The 22,958-nt window shown below is 43.0% G+C and overlaps 1 protein-coding gene across 1 annotated transcript; it reads left to right on the top strand.

The window, feature by feature from the left end:
• The first annotated feature begins 3,325 nt into the window (after nt 1-3,325).
• Nucleotides 3,326-4,276, top strand: LOC137019938 (transmembrane protein 121). Its single transcript, XM_067385083.1, has one exon. The coding sequence runs from the start codon at nt 3,326-3,328 to the stop codon at nt 4,274-4,276; it is 951 nt and encodes a 316-aa protein (XP_067241184.1).
• The last annotated feature ends 18,682 nt before the right edge of the window (nt 4,277-22,958 follow it).

Raw genomic sequence — 22,958 nt, 5'->3', positions numbered from 1 at the left:
AAACAAACAAACAAGAACTAAATTGCAATCGGCTATAAGAAAATGATTCAGTGTGGTTCTGAGAGTCTGTCATGTCTCTGAATCATCTGGAATCAAAGACTGATAACAGCTTTCATCTTTAAAAATGGAGATAAATTTGACCACAGTGATTACAGATGTATTTGTGTGAAAGTTATTCTGTAGTATAATAAACTCCTGGACTTCATCAAGACATGCATGTTTTATTAACTTTATAGGATTCAGTCTAGCGCCAAGGATTATTGGTAACACTTTACAATACGGTTCATTTGTTAAACATTAGTTAATGGATTAACTAACATGAACTAACAATGAGCAATACATTTGTTACTGTATTTACTAATCTTCGTTACTGTTAGTTAATGAGAATACAGTTGTTCATTCTTTGTTCATGTTAGTTCACAGTGCATTAACTAATGTTAACAAGCTTTTAATAATGTATTAGTAAATCTTGAAATTAACATTAACAAAGATTAATAAATGCTGCAGTTCATTATTAGTTCATGTTAACTAATGTAGTTAACTAATGTTAACTAATGAACCGTATTGTAAAGTGTTACCGGATTATTTTACAAACTCATAAAAGATGGGTTTAGGAAACAAACTCATTAAATCAATGCACACTGAAAGTAAATGAAAACTAGCAAAAAATAAATAAAATCTTTCCCAGGAACATAGATCGAGACACTGACATTATTCAACATCTACATCAATGCACCGGTATTCAAACGGGAACGATCTGCAGCCGCTGGTCGCACTCAAATCAAATGTCTGCTCTATATCTATAAATAAATCATGCAGGGAAGAATCAGTCAAATATTCACAAATGATAAAAATACAGAAAGAGGCAGCATCCTGGAAGCATTTCAAACTCACTGACACCCCCACACCCTGAGCAGAGGATCCAGACGCTCTTTCAGCATCACTAACATCTACTGACCTCCATCATACCGATTCTCCTCCTACTTACATCTTTATTTCCTACTCTGTTATACCTTCTCTTTAACTGTGTGCATTTGTGTGTAAACATGTATTTATGTTACAATGCTTTTTTTTAACCCTTTTTACCAAGCCAGATAGTGCTATTTGAATCTGAATCAGAGAGAGAGAAAGAGAGAGAGAGAGAGAGAGAGAGAGAGAGAGAGATGAAGGAGCCACATTGTGTCAGTGTCTGAGGAGAGCAGGCAGAGGGAGATGCAAGTGCGCACACATACACACACACCTCATTAACACACATATGGAAAAAGAGGGAGAGGAAGAGAGACTGGTTTCCTTGCTCATACCGCCAGCATTCCTGATATTCCTGATGCAGCGTCTTGTGGCTCAGAGCCGCAGGAGAGAGGAGAAACGATCCACAGCTGACAGCACAGACGGACACCGGCTTCACGCTCAGACCTGAGTACGAGCGGTCAGGAACCACTGAATCCGACTGCATCTGCATTCACAGGACAAAGAACCACACGCACACATGAACCTCTGAGGTGATCACCAGCACACCATGGCGGTTTAACACTACAGTAAGTGGATTCCCATCTAACATAACTTACCTGCTGTAAGTTTTTGCCTGAAGCAAAAAAAGTGATTTTAGCTTTAGTTTGATTTTTTTCCTGTGCTGCAATCAAACCCCCCCTCTGAAACATCCACAGCAGCCTTTCCTGCACACTCCAAACTTAAGTGGATTACGTCTGAGGCATTTTGGGATTTTTAGGGGCTGTAATTTGAAAAGACATGCCTGACCGCAGGATTCAACACAACCAGGGAAGAACTGCGTGTGTTTCCTGTCGCTTTTCATATGGATTACAGCTCTAATTTGGTCTCATCGAGCACACACACACACGAGGACGGTCCACAGCTCGTCATTATGGTGAACTTCACACAGAGGAGAAAGTAGGTGTTCAATCGGTTTCTAAATTTTCTTTAAAAGGGTTAGTTCACCCAAAAATGAAATTTCTGTCGTTAAGTGCTCATTTTCATGTTGTCCCAAACCCATAAGACTTTGTTTGTCTTCGGAACACAAATTAAGATATTTTTGATGAAATCCCTGGGTTTCTGAAGAACACAGGCAGCAACGTCATTGCACCTTCAGAGGTCCAGAAAGGTAGTAAAGACATTGTTAAATAGTCAACATGACTACGCACGTCCTGATATTGCTGAGTTAGATGCGTTTCTGGGTCAACATATTTTGTTGATCCTGGAACAACATTCTAGTCTGAAAATTTAATCTTAACTCTATTCCTACCCCTAAATCTAACCCTACCCATAAGTTATCCCAAAAATCAGAGGGAAATGATAGATGAATAACACTGATGTAGAAGCACCAATTCATGATTTTAAGCCTAAACTTGACATAATCTGTAAACTTGTCCCTCAACAAAAATGTTGACCCAGGAACATGTTGAACTCAGCAATATCAGGTTGTGCGTGCAGCAGATTTGAGGGACAAGTTTACAGATTATGTCAAGTTTAGGCTTAAAATCATGAATTGGTGCTTCTACATCAGTGTTATTCATCTATCATTTCTCTCTGATTTTTGGGATAACTTATGGGTAGGAATAGGGTTAAGAATAAATTTTCAGACTAGAATGTTGTTCCAGGATCAACAAAATATGCTGACCCAGGAACGCATCTAACTCAGCAATATCAGGACATGCCACATGCACATGACAACAGTTCAAATTGTTAAATAAAGTCGTTATTTTTGTTTTGTTTTTGCGCACAAAAAGTATTCTCATTGCTTCATAACATTAAGGTTGAACCACTGTAGTCACGTTGACTATTTTGACAATGTCTTTACTACCTTTCTGGACCTCAGAAGGTTCAGTGATTTTGTTGCCTATGTGTGGTTCAGAAACCCTCGGATTTCATCAAAAATAACTTAATTTGTGTGCCGAAGATGAACGAAGGTCTTATGGGTTTGGAACGACATGAGAGTGAGTAATTAATGACAGAAATTTCATTTTTGGGTGAACTAACCCTTTAAATGTCTTCTCTGACAGTACATTAAATGCATCTGTGTCTGGCTGATGGCCACAAAAAAAGATCTTTTTATTGCAGCTATGAAGATTCAGCCAAAACACTGTCAGACTAGATATTTTTGAAGATTGTACGTAAACATATTGACTTTGATGGTTTGTGTATGTTGGTGATTGAAGTGGTTTTGTTTGTGTCCAGCTAGTGAATCCTGGACCTCAGCCATGGGAGCAGCAGCAGGCGGGAGAACAGTCTGAGCCGTCACAAACCCAGAGCCTCCCCAAACCGGCCAATCAGGGAAGCGGTTGGAAGGGTCCGCCGTCCCGCCCGTGGCAGGATGGTGCCGCCCCCTCCCACCAACAAGCCACACGTTTGCTTGTCCACCATCGTCATCATGAGCAGCATGGCGCTGATGGACGCCTACCTCGTGGAGCAGAATCACGGCCCGCGAAAGATCGGCATCTGCATCATGGTGACCGTCGGCGACCTCTGTTTCCTCATCGTGCTGCGATATGTCGCGGTGTGGGTGGGGGCTGAGGTGAGGACGGCAAAACGAGGCTACGCCATGATACTTTGGTTCCTTTACATTTTCGTCTTGGAGATTAAGGTGTATTTTGTTTACCAGAACTACAAGGCTGACCGTAAAAGCCTGGACGCCTTGGCTCGGAAAGCTCTGACGCTCCTGCTGTCCATCTGTATTCCCGTGTTGTTCGTAATCCTGGTCGCTATCGACCACATGGAGTACGTGAAGGCTTTCAAGAAGAAGGAGGAAATCAGAAACCGTTTGTTCTGGGTGGTGGTGGATCTGTTGGACGTTTTGGACATCCAGGCCAACCTGTGGGAGCCGCAAAAGAAAGGGCTTCCTCTTTGGGCGGAGGGTCTGATGTTTTTCTACTGTTATATTCTTCTTTTAGTGCTGCCCTGTGTGTCTCTGAGTGAGATCAGCATGCAAGGCATCAACATCAGTCCTCACAAGATGATGCTCTACCCCATTCTGAGTTTGGTCACTATTAACATCGTCACTCTCTTCATCCGTGGAGGGAATATGCTCCTCTATAAGGACAACAGAGTGTCTGGGATACTCATGGCCAAGAACATCCTAGCCATCGTTCTGAAGACGTGCAGCTTTGTGCAGTACAGGAAACAGTTGCAGAGCGCCCCCCCTGGGTTTGGAATGGAATTACAGAAGAACTCTGTGCCGTCCGGTCGATCTGTACAGACGCCTCCTCAGGTAACGCTACAGGAGCAAACGCCGCTGCCGGAGGTCACCACGTGTGAACATACGTGACCTAGAATCTGGGGACACGCCGGCAAGGACACAACATCTCTGATGAAACAATGTGGATGTATGCTACATATTGTGAGCTTGATTATTTTCATCCAAGAGAAATACTAGTGGAGCATAACGGTATGAAGGCGTTTGGTAATGGCATAATGCAAACCTTTCTTTCTTACATATATTTGAAAGCATACTATTCCACCTTTCTAAATATGTCAATGTTCAAACTCTAGCCTTTAAAGGGTTAGTTCACCCAGAAATGAAAATTCTGTCATTAATTACTCACCCTCATGTCCTTCCACACCCGTAAAACTTTCGTTCATCTTCTGAACACAAATATTTTTCATAAAATCCGATGGCTCAGAGAGGCCTCCATTGCCAGCAAGACAATTAACACTTTCAAGGCCCAGAAAGCCACTAAAAATTTATTTAAAACAGTTAATGTGACTAAAGTGGTTCAACATTAATGTTATGAAGAGACGTAAATACTTTTTGCGTGCCAAAAAAACAAAATAACGACTTTATTCAACTATATCTAGTGATGGGTGATTTCAAAACACTGCTTTATGAAGCTTCAAAGCTTTACGAATCTTTTGTTTCGAATCAGTGGTTCGGAGCACATATCAAACTGCCAAAGTCACGTGATGTCAGTAAACGAGGCTTTGTTAAGTGATAAGTGTTTCGAAATTTCATTGGTTCACCACTGGGGGGCGTGACTTTGGTAGTTTGATTCGCGCTCTGAACCACTGATTCAAAACAATAGATTCGTAAAGCTTCATAAAGCAGTGTTTTGAAATCACCCATCACTAGATATTGTTGAATAAAGTCATTATTTGTTTTTGTGGCGCACAAAAGTATTCTAGTCACTTCATAACATTAAGGTTGAACCACTGTAGTCACATGAACTGTTTTAAATACGTCTTTAGTAGCTTTCTGGGTGTTAATTGTCTTGCTGGCAATGCAGGCCTCACTGAGCCATCAAATTTTATGAAAAATATCTTAATTTGTGTTCCGAAGATAAATGAAGGTCTTACGGGTGTGGAACGACATGAGGGTGAGTAATTAATGACAGAATTTTCATTTTTGGGTGAACTAACCCTTTAAAAATGGCAGGCATTTGGACTCAGGTTAGTATGGTCCAGCTGCTGCTAGATGTCATAAATACACCATCTGACAGCAAAAAACACCAGTGTAAATGTCATATAAATCACAGATATTTCATTATATTACAGTAGAAGTTTCACAAGTGACTGATCTTTTTTGGAGGCTCTTGACTTCACATTCGTCCTGTCTGCTGTCTTTGATGTCTCTGCTCAGGATAGTCACTAGGGTCTGGTGGTGACTGGTTAAGTGAAAATGATTTGGCATACTAGTTACTTAATAAAATGAATGTTGCATACTGCTGTACTGGCACTGGTTGATGTCTAGCAGGGAGTACGACAGTAAACCATTTCAAACATGGTCTGGTCATAAATAGTGTTGTAAGTATAACAGTCTCTTTGAATTACTGTTAGTTTGAGAAGATAATGAGCCTGTCCCATAAGTTTCCTCATTTTATCACACACATTACAAGATTTATAGAGATCTATTTTTAAAGGTTTGTGATGAGTCAATAGAAACGACTGAGATTCATTTGGGTATACCTTTATCTTCCAGTCAAGCGGTGGGCGATATACCGGTACACATGATTAACTGGTAGAAATTTGCCAACCAGTAGAGATTTTGGACTATCGCCTCTATCGCGGTTATGAAAGCTTATTGTTTGCATGCGTTTTTGAGCACTGTGGTTTAAAAACAGTTGGTCTTAAACTGATGAATCGCAATTAACAGCGAAAGAGAACTCATTTCTGCATATGTGCACGCTTTCTGAGAGACAGCGCTGTCTGATAGAGGCGCGACACGAAGCCACTGCTCATGGAGCGTGTGAGGACTGAACTAAGTGCTTTTTGCCGCCTAATTGGGATTGAACGGTTAAATACACATACCTATGTGTCAAAGAAAACGGAGTCATTTATTATTAATTCAACATAAACAGTTGAAAAAGAATGGAGAAATTGAGAAAGAACAAGAACGAGTATAATGGATCTGTGCAGCCGGTCTTAAAGTGACGGCATCCAAATTATTAATGCTAATCAAACAACAAAAAAAAGAGAGAAAATTTCTCACTGCTCTTGACTGAATCACTTTTATAACTTTAATAAGAATAAATGTATATTTAATTTACACGGTAAATACTCTGCATTGTTTTTTATACATTTGATTACTTTATTTTATGTAGTATTTCTTATTTCTAGTGCTTGAGCCTATTTAATTTGTGTCTCTATTGTAGTTTTTTTTCTTTTCTCTTTATCACTGTTTATTTGTCTTCGGTAAGCTTTTTTTAGGCTAGTATTTGTTTTTTAAGTTATATTGAAAATGGTGAAAAGAATTATGAAATGTTAGTGTTATCAAAATGTTGATATCATAAACCTTATTTAAAGCAAAAATAACTATATCATGATATATATTGTTATCGTGAAATAAAATTGATGTAAGATTTTGGTCATATCGCCCACCCTATTCATCCAAGCCAGTAGGCTTTTTTAAAATAAATAAAAAAAGAGGACATGAACAAAACTTCATTAATACAACAAAGAGCCTTTTATGAAGATTGTTTTTATGTGATGCTTTGATAAAAAACGGTGTATATTTGAGTCGTTATGCGTGTTTGTTACAGCATGTTTCCCTCAGGTCAGACACACAAATGATAACACTGCAGATTGAGTATGTCTCATGTCCTAATTACAATTCTGATGAGGGTTTTTAATTAAACAGCATTACAAAGAGAAAATGACCAATGATTTTCCTCTATCTATTTCAATTTCCAATTAGCGGCTATCTAATTGCAAATGTAGGTCCTCTCTGCCAACACTATTTATCTGAAAATGCTCTTTTAACACCTTGTCCGGTGTAGTTAGGTTGGTGATCGATGAATGAAGACAAAACTCTGAGATGATGTTTTAATTTGTTCCTGTTTGAAGTAGGTTATGAATTTAACTGTGAATGTACTGCTGTGTGAATAAATTCAACAGGCTAGTCTTGAGATAGAACAAACAAACCTGTTACTGCCTGCATTTGCTTACCTGACACGTAAAGGAAGAAGCTGAAAGAGATTCACTTCAACAGAATCCTGGGAAAATTGAAGCATCTCAGAACACTGTGATAAAGATGCAAAGTCCTTGAAGAAGCAAAAAACATTACAGCAAAGTCACTATAAAGTCTACATGAAACAGCACTCATACCTCTTTTTTCTGTCATAATGTGATGTATTTCTTTATTTTATCCATGAGGAACTGAACTGAGGAACATGTTTAACATATTTAAGTAAATATCCATTTTGATTTCATGTTGACATGAAGCATTTGATTTGATTTGTAAAGGCTTGGTGTTGACTTCTTATCTTTAGCTAGTCTTTAGCATTGGTGAATTTGGGTATCCTCTTCATTATTCCCACGAAAGCAGGACACTCAGTTGTGGTGATATTCTCAGGTTATATTTGTAACCATTAAAACACATGATGACAGAGACGTTTCATTGATGTTCTGTGGAACTGCATGGCTTGAACACAAATGCAACCCATTTATATACCAATGTCCAATTTCACATGCATTTTAGGTGTGAAATCCGCCATTCACTTTAGGTGAAAAATAATGTGTATGCACAGTGAGCACACAGGGATACTTTTACTCCCATTGATAAAAGTCATCTGACCATCATATGAAACACAGTTTTAAATGATTACAACTTGTCATCTATTCACATTCTGGCAGTGCATATTATCTAAATCTATCCACTATCCAATGGACATATTATCAATGTTGAAAACAGATGTGCTTTTGTGGAAACTGCATGATACATTTATTTTTCAGGATCCTTTGCTGAATGAACAGCATTTATTTATTAAATGTATTAAAGCATTTATTAAGAGAACACACAACAAAGGGGGTGAGGCCACGTTATTGCAATACAGTATATAACACAAATGCAATAGCATGTCATAAAAGCAAGATGACAACATAAGTTATAACCATAATTATACTAAACTATCCCAGTTCTATCTTCATGCAGCATGTATTCTCTGGCTCTGTAGGATCTTACAGCAGTTCCCACATGAGTGATTTATAGATTATCATGACAGAATATGCTAATCAATGACTTTTAGATCCACCAACGAACCATTCAGAAACATCCTGTTGCATTCTACATGTTGTCGCTTATTCCTTTTGAGTCTCTCCATCATTGTCTGACTCCACTTTGAACATAAAAGGCTGAACAGTTTCTGACATTTTCAGTGAGTCTTCATGAGGTAATCGGAGCTGCTTACACAAGCTCTCGAAACTCCGCCCTCTTCTTGGGAGCAGCAGCTCATTTGCTTTTAAAGAGACACACACAAAAAAACGGAGCATTTTTGCTTACCCTCAAAAAGTGACAAATTTATCATGCTATAAAAAATTATCTGTGGAGTATTTTGAGCTAAAACTTCACATACATACTCTGGGGCCGTCAGAGACTTATTTAAAATCTTGAAAAAATGGCATTATATGAAACCTTTAAATAGAAATCTAATAAATGTTTTGATGAATAAAAGTAATATTAATTTCTCTCTTTTTTAAAATCTTACTACAATTTTTTAAGTATTATCACTGTTTCCTCAAAAATCTGAAGCAGTACACAACTGATTTCAACATTGATAATAATCAGATGTTTTTTGAGCAGCAAATCAGCATATTAGAATGATTTCTGAATGATCATGTGACACTGAAGACTGCTGAAAATTCAGCTTTGATCACAGGAATAAATTACAGTTTACAATATATTCACATAGAAAACAGCTATTTTACAATGTAATAATATTTCACTGTTTTTACTGTATTTTTGATCAAATAAATGCAGCTTTGGTGAGCAGACTTCTTACAAAAAATATTAAAAATTGGAATGTTCCCTAAATTTTGACAGGTACTGTACATCAGAAGAAGGCGCCGCATTTTCTGATTTAATGCAATGTGAGCAAGTTTGGACTTTTGGATTCTCATTCCGGCGTATGGAGACATTTGTGAGAGATGCTGCGTAATATCATTGCACTGCTGCACCCATGGTACGGCAGCAAATTTCCTTGATTATTACGCCGGAATGAGAATATAGTTCCTAGCCATATCGGCCTAGAAAATTGCAACTTTTTATTTTCCGTCGGTCTTAGTACACAATGTAACTACAGAAGAGTCAAGTTTTAAATAGGAAAAAAAATCCAAATTCTTTGGTCATTTTTGAGCGAGATGCTAACGGTCTAATCAGATTCAATTAACTATGCTAAGCTAAGCTAAAAGTGGTACCGCCAGACCTGGAGATCGGCTGAATGGATTCGAAAACTGTAAAACTCAACTGTTTAACTCTAGGAGAGTTGGAAAATGAGCCTATTTTCAAAAAAAGAGTGATCCTTTAAGTCTTGGATAGCAAATGAGCAAAAAGAAAAAAAGTAAATCAATGAATGCTAAAGGTTGGATTTTGCATATCAAATGCAAATAAAACAAGAATTAATTGCATGGGAACTGCAAGTGTGAAATAATGCTAAAAATGAACCCTGTCATCTGTGCATGTTACATATACAGTGAATCACATCAGAATACTTACCAACTTCCATCGTTGTGCTCGTCTGTCCCTCAGCGTTAGGCTCTTCTTTGATGCTTGTCCTCAGGTTTTTATTCTGCACAACCTTTACACAAAACCTAAAAGATGCTTCATTCATCAATGAAGTTGAAGTTAAGTAAGTCCTCTGTACTGTATATTTAACTGGTGGTACAAAAAAAACAAGGAACAAGGAATTTCATCAGAATATGTAATGATGCACCTCTCCTGTCTGTCTGATCGAGCCTGAGCTGCACATCTCTCTTCAGCACATCAGTCCATCCACTCTTGGGCTCATCTTGAGCTCTCCTCTTCTCCCTGTTACTCTGTCCTTCATCAGCTCTTTCTCCTACATGTGTCTGTGTCTCCATTCTGCTCTGTACATAACATCTAACAAACCACCCGGGCAAACTCTGTCTTTAACAGGAAACTCGCTGTGTTCACTGCGCTACTTTTATTAGTAATACCTCTGGGGAAGGATGTAAAAAGCTCCTGAAAACCCAAAAGTCATTAAAGTTCATTTTGAAAATTGCAAAGATAAAGGTTTAAGATTTTCCCTGAGGGAAGTGTTCTAGTATCTGTATAATCACACTGGGTTCGTTTTATGCCAATAATTAAGAGTCAAGCGATGGATAAGCTCTTGAGGGATTACGCTTATAGCTTTCATCAAGAGTTTATATGTAAGATCTCGCCTCTGGACTCATCAAAAAAAAAAAAACTGGCCTGCGAACCCATATTAACTTTAATGTACCTATATATTTGACTGCAGTTTCCAGTTTAAATAAACACTTTAATTCCTTTTCACACACATATTTTGATTACAGAGACAGATTATTGATTAATAATATCCAAAAACCACTAGAACAATGTTATATATTTTGCTGACCTGTGTATTTACATTATCCCAAATGTTTCCAAGAATGTTTAAATGTTTAAGTATGCCTATCAATGACATCATACCCGCCTTACCCTCAGTTAAATAATCAACATTATTTTCTGGTGCTTGGAAGGTGATGTACAAACCATCTTTGGGAAATGAAACATATGTTTATTTAACTTTCATGCATATCCAAACTAAAGTGGCTACTGCTGATCGAGTCTCAGTGGCCGGCGACTCTCTCTAGTGCTGACAGACGGTTGTGAGTCGGTCGAGTCGGCTGTCAAGTTAGTGACGTTCGCTCGGCTGCTGCAGCTCCTGTAATTGTTTAAAGCAATCGATTTCCTTCTGCTCAGTCAGTTTCTCTTATCTGCTTTTTACCCTGGTCTCTAAAAGCCACATTATCACTGAAGGGCTTTTGTGTCATAAACTTTATGTGCCTTTGTTCCACATTGTGCACAGGTATGTGCAGAAATAGTTACTGAATTTCAGCACACACTTTCCATTCTTCTGTCTGTTATGTATTGTATTGTGAAGCAATCTGGAATAAAAATAGATTTAAAGGTGCCCTAGAATCAAAAATTGAATTTACCTTGGCATAGTTGAATAACAAGAGTTCAGTACATCGAAAAGACATACACTGAGTTTCAAACTCCATTGCTTCCTCCTTCTTATGTAAATCTCATTTGTTTAAAAGACCTCTGAAGAACAGGCGAATCTCAACATAACACCGACTGTTACGTAACAGTCGGGATCATTAATATGTATGCCCCCATTTGCATATGCCAGCTCATGTTCAAGGCATTACACAAGGGCAGGACGTGTGGATGTGCACAGCTGAATCATCAGACTAGGTAAGCAAGAATAACAGCGAAAAATGGCAGATGGAGCAATAATAACTGAGATGATCCATGATATCATGATATTTTTAGTGATATTTGTGAATTGTCTTTATAAATGTTATAAAGGGTGCGCGCAATTTAAAGGGGCCACATGCTGAATCGGTGCATATTTAATGATGCCCCAAAATAGGCAGTTAAAAAAATTAATAAAAAAAAAAAATCTATGGGGTATTTTGAGCTGAAACTTCACAGACACATTCAGGGGACACCTTAGACTTATATTACATCTTGTAAAAAATGGTTCTAGGGCACCTTTAAGAAATGAAAGTCATTCCTATTTGACTTTCTCTTAACTCTCTATTACAGTTTGGCCATAAAGTGTTCAGTGAAAGTAAATGTGCACACTTAACCTTCATAAAAAAAAAAAAGCATTGAAAATCTCTTCTAGTGGAAAAGCTCTGCTAAACAAGTTATAGGTCTTGTAAATCCAGGCTGTTGTCCCCCTGAACAGCTTGTTAAACTCATGCACTAGCTGTATAGTAGCTGCTAGTCCAACAGAAAACATAACTCTCTTAAAGACTAATGAATTAACGTTTTGTATGAGTTAGGGTTGGGGTTAATATGTGATCATGGTCAAATCTGACCAGTACTGGTCATCACCATCTGGGTTGAAGAGAGAATCAATTTTAGCCTTCCACAAGTCTGCACTGTATTACAAGTGCTGTTGCCATAGAAATGCACACATTCTAATTCCAGCCATCAGTTTACATGAAACTCTTATTATGAGTTCATAGGCCTTGGAAATCCACTCTCCAGATGCATTGATATCCACATCATGCCGATGAAGATGCTTCCAGACTTTTACAATCTTCAACCAGATGGAACTGAATTAAATACATGACTCTTGGTGGAAAAATGAGTCAGAATGCGCACCAGTTAATTTCGAGTGAAAAATGTCAAATTTGGTCAAATTTTAGGTTTTCACAACAATTAGTCTATTAAGCCCTAGTCTAGCGATCCCAATTCTCCAAATAGTAACTAAACATCTGAAAGTATCTTTATTTGTATGTTTTCTGAAAGGGAAAACTACATTTCCTTGCAGTTCTTCTCTGCTCGCTTCTCAATGACTTGCGCTTCCCCTCAGCACAAGTTTGATGTAGTTTTAAAGCGCGACATTCCAACTTTGTGAATATTCATAGCGAATTCTCAATGGCATGAATCTAACTTCGGTAAAGTTGATTTTATATTCGCACATTCGGACTTCTGATAAATTCAGACTTTCCAATAAATGTGCAATAAATGAATGTTTGCGAATTTTAAGCAGCGACATGATATTGAAAACCAACGATTATCAACTTACAACATTTTTCACAGTCGATCAAAATAGGCAAGTATTGTTTTAATGGCATATTTACTTGTGAATGTCCACTGAATGTCCAATGTATTCTGATTAACAAGGCTATTGAATACTGATGTCCGAATGTGCGAATATAAAACCAACTTTACCGAAGTATGAATCTGGACCCATGAAATGTGATTTTCAAACTCATACTGATGTCATGTAAACAAAATGATCTTACTCTGCCTGGCTGACAGATCCAAAGTGTGCGCACAAAGATGCCTCATACAGCGTGTGATCCGATATACATATACACAGAATTACAGTTTTAAAAAAAATCTGACTTGGCGAGTAACTTATTCATGCAAACATTATACTGTATGTTATGTCTTAAAGCTGCAATCCGCAACTTTTTTGTGTTGAAAATTTACAAAAATTATATAATGAGAATATACAACATGAATCCATTTTCCAAACCGTGTTTTTGTCTTATTCTGAATCATTATGGTAAACTTATAATAAGTGTTTGTATTCAGACTATTTCAGACCAGACTGGTAGGACTCGCTGCAGAGTATCACAGTAACTGCGTGACTCGCCATAGACATACATGGAGAAAAGTAGCTCCGGCGAGAATGTTCCTCCGCAAGATGCGCGCAGTTCTGTCTATTAACCGCTAGAGGGCCAAAAATCGGAAAGCAGCTTTAAGTAAATGTTTGGTTAACTGTTGGAAAAAAACATCTGATGTGAAACATTATATTAGAATTAGATCCATGTGATAGAGTAGGTTTTAATATATAGGCTGTCTGTTTCATTAATGTTAATCAAACAATTGTGGAATCACGGAAAAAAAGTTGAATATATATTTTTCCTATAGATTTGGGTTTTGACTTGGTTTGTGCCAAATTTGGTGGTATTACCAGGGATTTTAAGGTATGTTTGCCAGTTTAGAAAACTTTAGCTCGATTTTTCTCAAAATTGACTTTGCTGACTCCATCGACTTCAAACAGGTGTAGCTCAGGCATTTTTTGTCGGATTGAATCATACATTTGAAGTTTTTTTAATAGAGAATGTGAAAATAACAATTCTCATTTTTGAAAATGTGCTCATTGCGACTTATTTTGCCAGCACCGGTCACATATTTTGAATGTTTCGATCCACTGTTCATTCGTTGGCCTGAAAACTTTTATCACTGTAAAGCTGCTTTGAAACAATCTGCATTGTAAAAAGCACTGTATAAATAAAGGTGACTTGACTTACATTCCTCTCAGCTGCTCAGAATGCATGACAGACTCACAAACAAATCATTCTCAGCACTCTTCTTCTGTCCAGTTTTGCCTTTTCTATCTTCTTATTGCATTAGGTCAAATGTACAGTTATCAAGTCAAGTTTATTTGAATGTCACTTTTTACAATGCATGTTGTTTCAAAGCAGCTTCACAGAGAACCGTGAGCCAGAAAAAGATGACTATGGGAGGGAAAAAACGTAAGAGTGAAGCATCTAAAAAAAAAGCTTATTTCTGTTCCAAAATTGTCACAAGGAAGAAACACGTCATACATTTATGTCATTCACACTGAGGAGACAGGCAAAGACAAACTGCATTTTTGTAGAAAAACAATCTTGGCAATGGAGACACAACAGTAGCAGTATGAGGGTGACAACTGATCCGAGACGTGATCTACACACACAACATCAGAGTTATGCCAGCCACACAGTTATTGCCAGCTACAAGTTATTCAGGTCGTTTTTTGGACTGATTTCTCCCCTTCAGACAATCCTAGGTAAAGCCCCAATTATCTTGATGGTTCTACAGATTATCTTAACAGATTTTCCTGTGTTGTGAGGTGTGTTAAAAGTGACTGAATCTGCTCGAAAGAACGTCAGAACCACCCAATGACTGATTGAAGAATGGATGTTGAAAAAGAATCTTGGCTGAGTAAATGAAGGTCCATGGGTGTGTTTTAGGATATTACAAGAAAATTTAAAAATATCCAATTGGCACCAAGAAAATATTAATGTAGAACAAATTAATGGCTAGAAACTGAATTGAAACATTCTTGTTTCACATTAACATGAGTATGTCCTGATCAAATGGTATTACAAGGAAAGCCTCAGGGACTTTGTTTGGTGTAAATCAGGTTTACACAGTGATTTTGTATGGCATTAAGCTTTAAAGTGGACTTCAACCAACTGTGATTGTGTTCTGGAACAACAGCAAGAGATCAGGACAGACTGATAAAACTCAGCTTTCCAAACTGCTCGAACAATTCCTCCCGTCAGGGTGTGATGCTCCTTTAAAAGGGTCATCAATTGAGAAATTAACATTTCCTTGAGCTTCTGATATGTAAGAGGTCATCATACTATAAGAATATCCTGTAAGTTTCAGAACTGAAAACTTCCTTGTTAGTCTAATAATAGCTTTTATTGGCACCAGGCCCAGCGAACGCCTATCATAGATAAAAAACGCCTCCACAGAAGAAATCAATGCCTACTTCGACATTGCAACGTTAGCCCCGCCCACTAGTGTGTTAGTGAGATGATGAGGAGAGAAGAGCAATACAGGACTAAAAATAACATTACCTTTCAAAGGATCCTAATGCTAGGAATATGGTTATTTATTTTCAACAATTGTGAATGTCTCAGTTGAGCTTTATTTATTTTTATTCGGTACATTTCACTATGGACTCTTTGGTAAATCAATCACATTTCGGCGCAGGCTTTGCAACTATAAGTCTTTTATGATATGGACTCGACAGTAATGCAACAACATGTAAGTAACTGTGTTCATTCTATTGCCTGATCTGATATGTAATGATACATATACAGCCAGATATTCTTTGTCTATGTCGGTTGTTCCCTTTCGATACTTCACTCGTACTGCGTATGGGAAAGGTCTCCCTTTTTCCCCGCTGCTGAAGCCTTTTTCAATAACGCAGTGTAACTGCACCGTCATTGGTTCACTCATAGACAAGTTGTTGAACCAATGGCGGCGCGGCATAGCTGCGCGGCCTATGGCGACAAAGCGCGCGAATATTCCCGCCGAAATGGGCGGGGTATAGGGCTATATAAGCAGGCGTTTCGCCATAGGATTTCAGTGTTTTCTCCTTCAGCGACGACATCTACTTCTCTTCGCTGATCTCCGCCTGAAGCCGAAGAAGCTCGCCGCCTTCTGCTCTCGCCGCCGTCTGAAGAGGCTCCCGCAGCGGACTCGCCTGGACTCGCCGGTGGAAGAAAGCGCCGGCGCCCTCGCGGACTGCAGCTTCTAGCGCCGTCGCCGAGCCGCCGCCTCCCGCTTCCCGCTTCCGGCCGCTTCCTGTGCGTCCCCTGCCGCCATCCGGCGCGCCGCCTGAGAGCTTCATCCGCGGCTTAAACGCCGCTCTAAAAGAGCGATTTCCAGCGGTTTTCACCGCTTTAAGAGCTTCCGCGGCCCTCGCCGCTCTAAAAGAGCCACCCAATTGCCGTTTTCACGGCAGCGGCGTCTCACGATGCCCCGCCACTCATGTGGTACTTGCAGGGCCCCCTGCACGACGACGATGGACACAGCGAGTGTGTCGCTTGCCTGGGCAAGCCCCACGCAGACGGCGCGCTCGCTGGAGACTCATGCCCGCACTGCGAGTGTATGAGTCTCGCTTCCCTGCGCTCGCGGGTCGCCTTCTTCACTGAGGGCGATCTCGCCGCTCGCGCCCTCCCGTCTCCTTCCTCCCGCGGTCCGGCGAGGAAAAGACAGCGGGGTAGAGCGACTCAGCGCCAGGAGTTGAGCGAGCTCACGCCGGCCCAGCCCCCGCGTGCCTCGCCCTCTCCTCCCAGGGAACTCTCTCCAGTTCTGTTCTCTCGCCCTGAGCAGCGTCCCTCCGCAGAAGCGAGTGACCTCGTCTCATTCGGGGGAACAGACGACGAACAAGACGACTCCATGTCTCTTGCGGCTTCCGAAGCGGAAGGATGGGCTGGCGAGCCGGAAGACCCCGCTCCACCGCCTCCCTTGGAACCCATCGAGCATGGCCAGGGCATGGATGCCGAGCTCTTCCGCATCCTGTCTAGAGCCGTTGAAGAGCTGGACCTCGAGTGGGCCCCTCCAGAGGAGCCGTCTCGCAGCCGCCTGGACGAATGGTTTCTGCCAGGCCGCCGCCAAGCACCTCGCCAGCGTTCAGCGCCCTTCTTTCCTGAGGTCCACGAAGAGCTGACGAAGTCGTGGCGCGCTCCTTACTCTGCCCGCCTCCACACTACGCACCGCTCCGCCCTCACCGCCGTCGACGGCGCCGAGGAGAAGGGATACGAGCGCTTGCCACCCCTAGATGAAGCGGTGGCTGCTCACCTCTGTCCTCCCGCGGCTGTGGGTTGGAAGACGAAGAGGGCCCTTCCTTCCAAGCCCTGTCGGACCACCTCTACTCTGGCTGGACGGGCTTACACCTCGGCGGGCCAAGCTGCCTCTGCGCTCCACACCATGGCCATATTTCAAGCATTCCAGGCCAAACTCCTCCGCTCTCTGGATGAGTCTGGAATCGACGCGCCAGCCTTCAAAGATCTCCGCAGCGCCACGGATCTTGCCCTGCGAGCTACGAAGGCTACGGCCCAGGCCATCGGTCGTTCCATGGCCAGCCTGGTCGTGTTGGAGCGCCACCTGTGGCTCAACCTAACGGAGATCAAAGACCTAGACAAGACGGCCTTCTTAGACGCCCCGGTCTCGCCTTCTGGTCTCTTCGGGCCTGCAGTGGATGGCTTCACTGAGCGCTTTACTGCCGCGCAGAAATCGTCTCAGGCTATGAGGCATTTCTTGCCTAAGCGCTCCAGCTCCGCTTCTGCGTCTAGCCGCCCCAGGACTGCGCCGGCTCAGCAGAACAAACCAGCCCCACCTGCAACACAGGCAGCGCCGCCCCAGGAGCATCGCCAGCGCTCGCGCCCTGCGAAGCGCCCTCCCTTCCCGAGGCGCCAGGGACCCCGGCCCAGGATTGTGCTGGACCCGGTGCCTCCGAAGTCGTCCTGATTCGTCGGACAGGAAGAGGATGGGGGACCGTCCCGTTACGACCGGACCACCCCAAAAGCTCCCACGGGTAATTTCCCCTCCGCCTCGTTTATTTCCGGGCGTGGGAAACATACTCCAAGTGACAGCTGGGCCCACACCTGTTGCGCCCACTCCAAACGCCGTTTTCACGGCGGACAAATTTTTACCTCATCACAAAAAGAGCAAATTTCCTCTTCCACCCCTCGCGGTGTACGACCCTCTCAACGGCGGTCTGTCACCCAACATTATTCAACCCCTAGCCACTCGGGCCGAGGCCTGGCAGGCCATCCCCGATGTGTCAGAATGGGTCATGGGGATCGTAAACCAGGGCTACTCGCTCCAGTTTGCACGACGGCCCCCCGCTTCGCCGGGGTGCTTCAAACATCGGTCAATCCGGACGACGCTCATGTCCTCCGGGCCGAAGTCATGTCGTTGCTGGAAAAAGGAGCTGTGGAAATGGTTCCTCCGTCAGAGAGCGAGACAGGCTTTTACAGCCGCTACTTTCTGGTCCCCAAAAAGGATGGCGGTCTCAGACCCATCCTAGACCTCAGGCTTTTGAATCACTCCCTCATGAGACGGAAGTTCAAAATGCTGACGCTGAAGCAGATCCTCGCGCACATTTGCCCCGAGGACTGGTTCTGCTCGCTGGACCTGAAGGATGCGTATTTTCACATCCAGATAGCCCCCCGTCACAGACGATTCTTGAGATTCGCATACGAAGGGGTGGCATACCAATATACGGTCCTGCCCTTCGGGCTGTCTCTGGCTCCCCGCACTTTCACCAAGTGCATGGACGCGGCGCTTTCCCCTCTGAGACAGATGGGAATCCGGGTTCTGAATTATCTCGACGACTGGCTCATCTTAGCCCGTTCGCGAGACGAGCTGGAACGCCACAGATCCGTGCTCCTCAGCCATCTACAATGCCTGGGTCTCAGGGTCAACTTAGCCAAGAGCTCGCTATGCCCCACTCAACGAATCTCGTTTCTGGGAGCAGTTTTCGACTCGGTCCGTATGACGGCAGTAGTCTCGCCAGAGCGCGCCCTGGCAATTCAGCAGCTCACGGCATCTGTCACGAACAAAGCCTATCTCCCTCTGAAGTTTTTCCAGAGGCTGCTAGGGCTGATGGCTTCCGCCTCCCCGGTGCTGCAGCTAGGCCTTCTTCGGATGCGGCCTCTTCAGTACTGGTTGAAGTTCCGGGTTCCTCCCAGCGCATGGCGGCACGGCCGCCTATGTCTCAAGGTCAATCGGGCCTGTCTTCTAGCCCTGAAACCTTGGATGGATCCAGTATGGTTCCAACGCGGAGTCCCTTTACAGGCGGTCTCACGGAGGACGGTGCTCTCAACAGACGCCTCCAACTTGGGCTGGGGCGCTGTGTGCGAGGGCAGACCGGCCTTCGGCTCGTGGAGCCACGAGGAAAGCCATCTACACATCAACTGTCTAGAGATGCTAGCAGTGATGAAAGCCCTTCAGTTCTTTCAGGCTTACTTGACGGGACGTCATGTTCTAGTTCGGTCAGACAGTATGACGGTGGTATCATACCTGAACCACCAAGGCGGTCTTTCGTCCAGCCGCTTATGCGCTCTGGCGAAACGTCTGCTGGAATGGGCTCTTCCGAGGCTTCAGTCGCTCAGAGCGACTCATGTTCCTGGCAGGAACAATCTGGGTGCGGACATGTTGTCACGGAGCAACATCCCCTCCGACGAGTGGATGCTCCACCCCCAAGTGGTCCTCACGATCTGGGAGTTCTTCGGGAAGGCAGAGGTAGACCTCTTCGCCTCAGAAGACAACTCTCATTGCCCAACATTTTTCTCGAAGGAAGTAGATGCTCTGGCCCACACATGGCCCAGCACGCTCCTTTATGCTTTCCCTCCGATCGCACTGATCCCCCAGGTCATCAGGCGTATCAGAGAAGACCAGCACAGAGTCCTTCTGGTGGCCCCGCTCTGGAGGAACCAGGTTTGGTCCTCAGAGCTATTCAGGCTCTCTCTAAGAGCCCCGTGGCCGATTCCCCTGAGACGGGACCTCCTCTCTCAGGCAAACAGAACAATCTGGCACCCACAGCCGCAGCTCTGGGCTCTGCACCTCTGGTCCCTCGATGGGAGCCGACTAGCCTCCCCGAGGACGTCCTAAATACCATTTCTCAGGCTAGAGCCCCATCTACGAGGCGCCTCTACGACCAGAAGTGGTCAGTCTTTGTTGATTGGTGTTCAACACGCAACATAGACCCTGTGGAGAGTGACGTATCTTCCATACTGTCTTTCCTCCAAGAACGCTTGGAAATGGGGCGCTCCCCTTCCACGCTTAAGGTTTACGTAGCAGCCATTGCAGCGTTCCACGCTCCTATTGCTGGCCAATCGGTGGGACGAAACGGGCTCGTGATCCGTTTTTGAGAGGTGCTAGGCGTTTGAATCCTCCTCGCCCTCTCACTATTCCCTCCTGGGACCTCTCGTTGGTCCTCAGGGCCTTGAAAGGAGCCCCATTTGAACCAATGGGTTCAGCCGACCTCAGGCCCCTAACGCTAAAAACCGCTCTGCTACTAGCACTAGCATCGGTAAAGCGTGTTGGCGACTTGCAGGCCCTCTCCGTGAACCCTGCGTGCCTCGAATTCGGGCCTGGTGACTCTAAGGTCGTTCTGAAACCTAGGCATGGCTACGTCCCTAAAGTGCTCTCAACTCCGTTTAGAGCTCAGGTCATCTCGCTCTCTGCTCTTCCTCCCTCGGCGGACGAACCAGAGCTGCAGCTACTCTGCCCAGTCAGGGCATTGAGGACCTACATAGACCGATCAGTCTTTCAGACAGTCGGATCAGCTCTTTGTTTGTTTTGGCGGCCGCACCAAAGGGTCTCCGGTCTCGAAACAACGCATTTCCCGTTGGATAGTGGATGCTATTAACCTGTGCTACTCCTCACTGGGCACTAATTGCCCCATAGGAGTCAGGGCCCACTCCACTAGAGGAATGGCTTCCTCGTGGGCTTGGTCCAACGGAGTTTCCATCCAAGACATCTGTGAGGCGGCCGGCTGGTCTTCGCCGTCCACCTTTGTCAGGTTCTATCACCTCGATGTCCCGACCTTACAAGCTCGGGTCCTGTCGGTGTGATTAGCGGCTTCCAACAGGTCCCGCTTCACGCCACCATAGGAAGTATCTTCCTTCAGTGTAACCATGGGTTCGGTTAGGCTTTGCCTCCGCTTGTCCTTTTTGCCCCCCTCTGGGTGGCCAAATGCAAGCTATATCGTTCCCAGCCGTGGCACGGCGTGGTTGAATTCGTTCCCCATACGCAGTACGAGTGAAGTGTCGAAAGGGAACGTACTCGGTTACTAACGTAACCTCGGTTCCCTGAGATACGGAACGAGTACTGCGTCACTTGCCGTGCCACGAGGCTGCGGCTCAGGGTCGTCGCTTCAGTCGATTGACACTGAAATCCTATGGCGAAACGCCTGCTTATATAGCCCTATACCCCGCCCATTTCGGCGGGAATATTCGCGCGCTTTGTCGCCATAGGCCGCGCAGCTATGCCGCGCCGCCATTGGTTCAACAACTTGTCTATGAGTGAACCAATGACGGTGCAGTTACACTGCGTTATTGAAAAAGGCTTCAGCAGCGGGGAAAAAGGGAGACCTTTCCCATACGCAGTACTCGTTCCGTATCTCAGGGAACCGAGGTTACGTTAGTAACCGAGTACGTTTCTCTTAGTAGGATGAAAATAATCTATTACTTAAACTGTGATTAAATTATATATAGAAAGCGATCAAAGAACGCACCCTTTACAATCACTGGAGCTGTCAATCAAAGAGCGCAAATCAAAAAGTATTCATTAGTGTGCAGAAACTGCATTGCAATGACGAGATCACTGCTTTCTTGCGCTCAACAACTTGTGATCAGCTACAATGATTATAACTGCAAACTTTCATGCCACAATCTATAGATCTAAATGTAATCAACACTTTTCATGATTAGTTAACCTTGAGAGCTGTAATAGTAAAAACATGCTAAAAGTTTTCGAGAGAGTAATACTTAGTTATTTCATATGCAAAGATGTTAGCCAATCACAGCAGTGGGTGTTTACACTGGAGTCTCACAGCAGCAACGCCCCTTAAAACAGAGCGTTCAAATAAGAGGGCTAAAATCAGGGTAGGAAAAATGCCTTTTATCTCTAAATTATGACATTTTTTGATGTAAAAAGCATACTAACATTATAAGTGCATCCCAGGAAACATTATAAAACAATAAATCAACACAGTTCATGACCCCTTTAATACCAAGGCTCATTCATGAACTCATGTGACAGCTGCATACAACACATATTAGCATGTGCAAAAAAAAATCTATCGGATAATAAACTACTACTTCACATGTGTGATAGGGCAAGACTCCAAACTCATCAAATCAGATGCCTCCCTTATTACCATTGCATTTTCACCACAGAAACAAGAACCTGTCAGCCGAGCCAAGCAATTGAATAATGCACGTTTGCTTTACGTTATTGATCGAAGCTCCAGGTAAATTATCTTCCCACCCAGAGTGTTTGCAAACCACTTGAGTGCCTGTAAATTCTCCAATACACCATAAATATAAAAGAGAGACACATGTTTAACAGAGGATGAACAAAAGCCAAAGTGATTTGCCTTTGAAAAAAAAAAGAAGACAAACTGTTTAAGAAACCATTATTGGTGCATAAAGGCATGCTGCGAAGCTGCAAACGTGCTTCAGATGGAACCTGTAAGGTCTGGAGGAAGACACGGATATTTTGGGAGAGACTAAGCCTTCTCTTTGTGACTTATTATTACGGAGAATTTTGTACAAATTCAGTGAGATGTATTTCAAGAGCTACTAAAACCATGAAGCCTTCCAGACAGGCTTGAGGAAGCAGCAAATCACTTAAACATATTATATTAAACAGGAAATTAAAAGAAGAAACCACAGGGGGTTTGGGAGATATTGAGGTTCCTGTGCTCCTCTTCACACATATTGAAGTAAAT

This window comes from Chanodichthys erythropterus, chromosome 5, assembly GCF_024489055.1.
Source record: "Chanodichthys erythropterus isolate Z2021 chromosome 5, ASM2448905v1, whole genome shotgun sequence".
Taxonomy (NCBI): domain Eukaryota; kingdom Metazoa; phylum Chordata; class Actinopteri; order Cypriniformes; family Xenocyprididae; genus Chanodichthys; species Chanodichthys erythropterus.
Note: the sequence above shows the minus strand (reverse complement) of the source record. Positions and strands in the feature narration are given on the sequence as shown.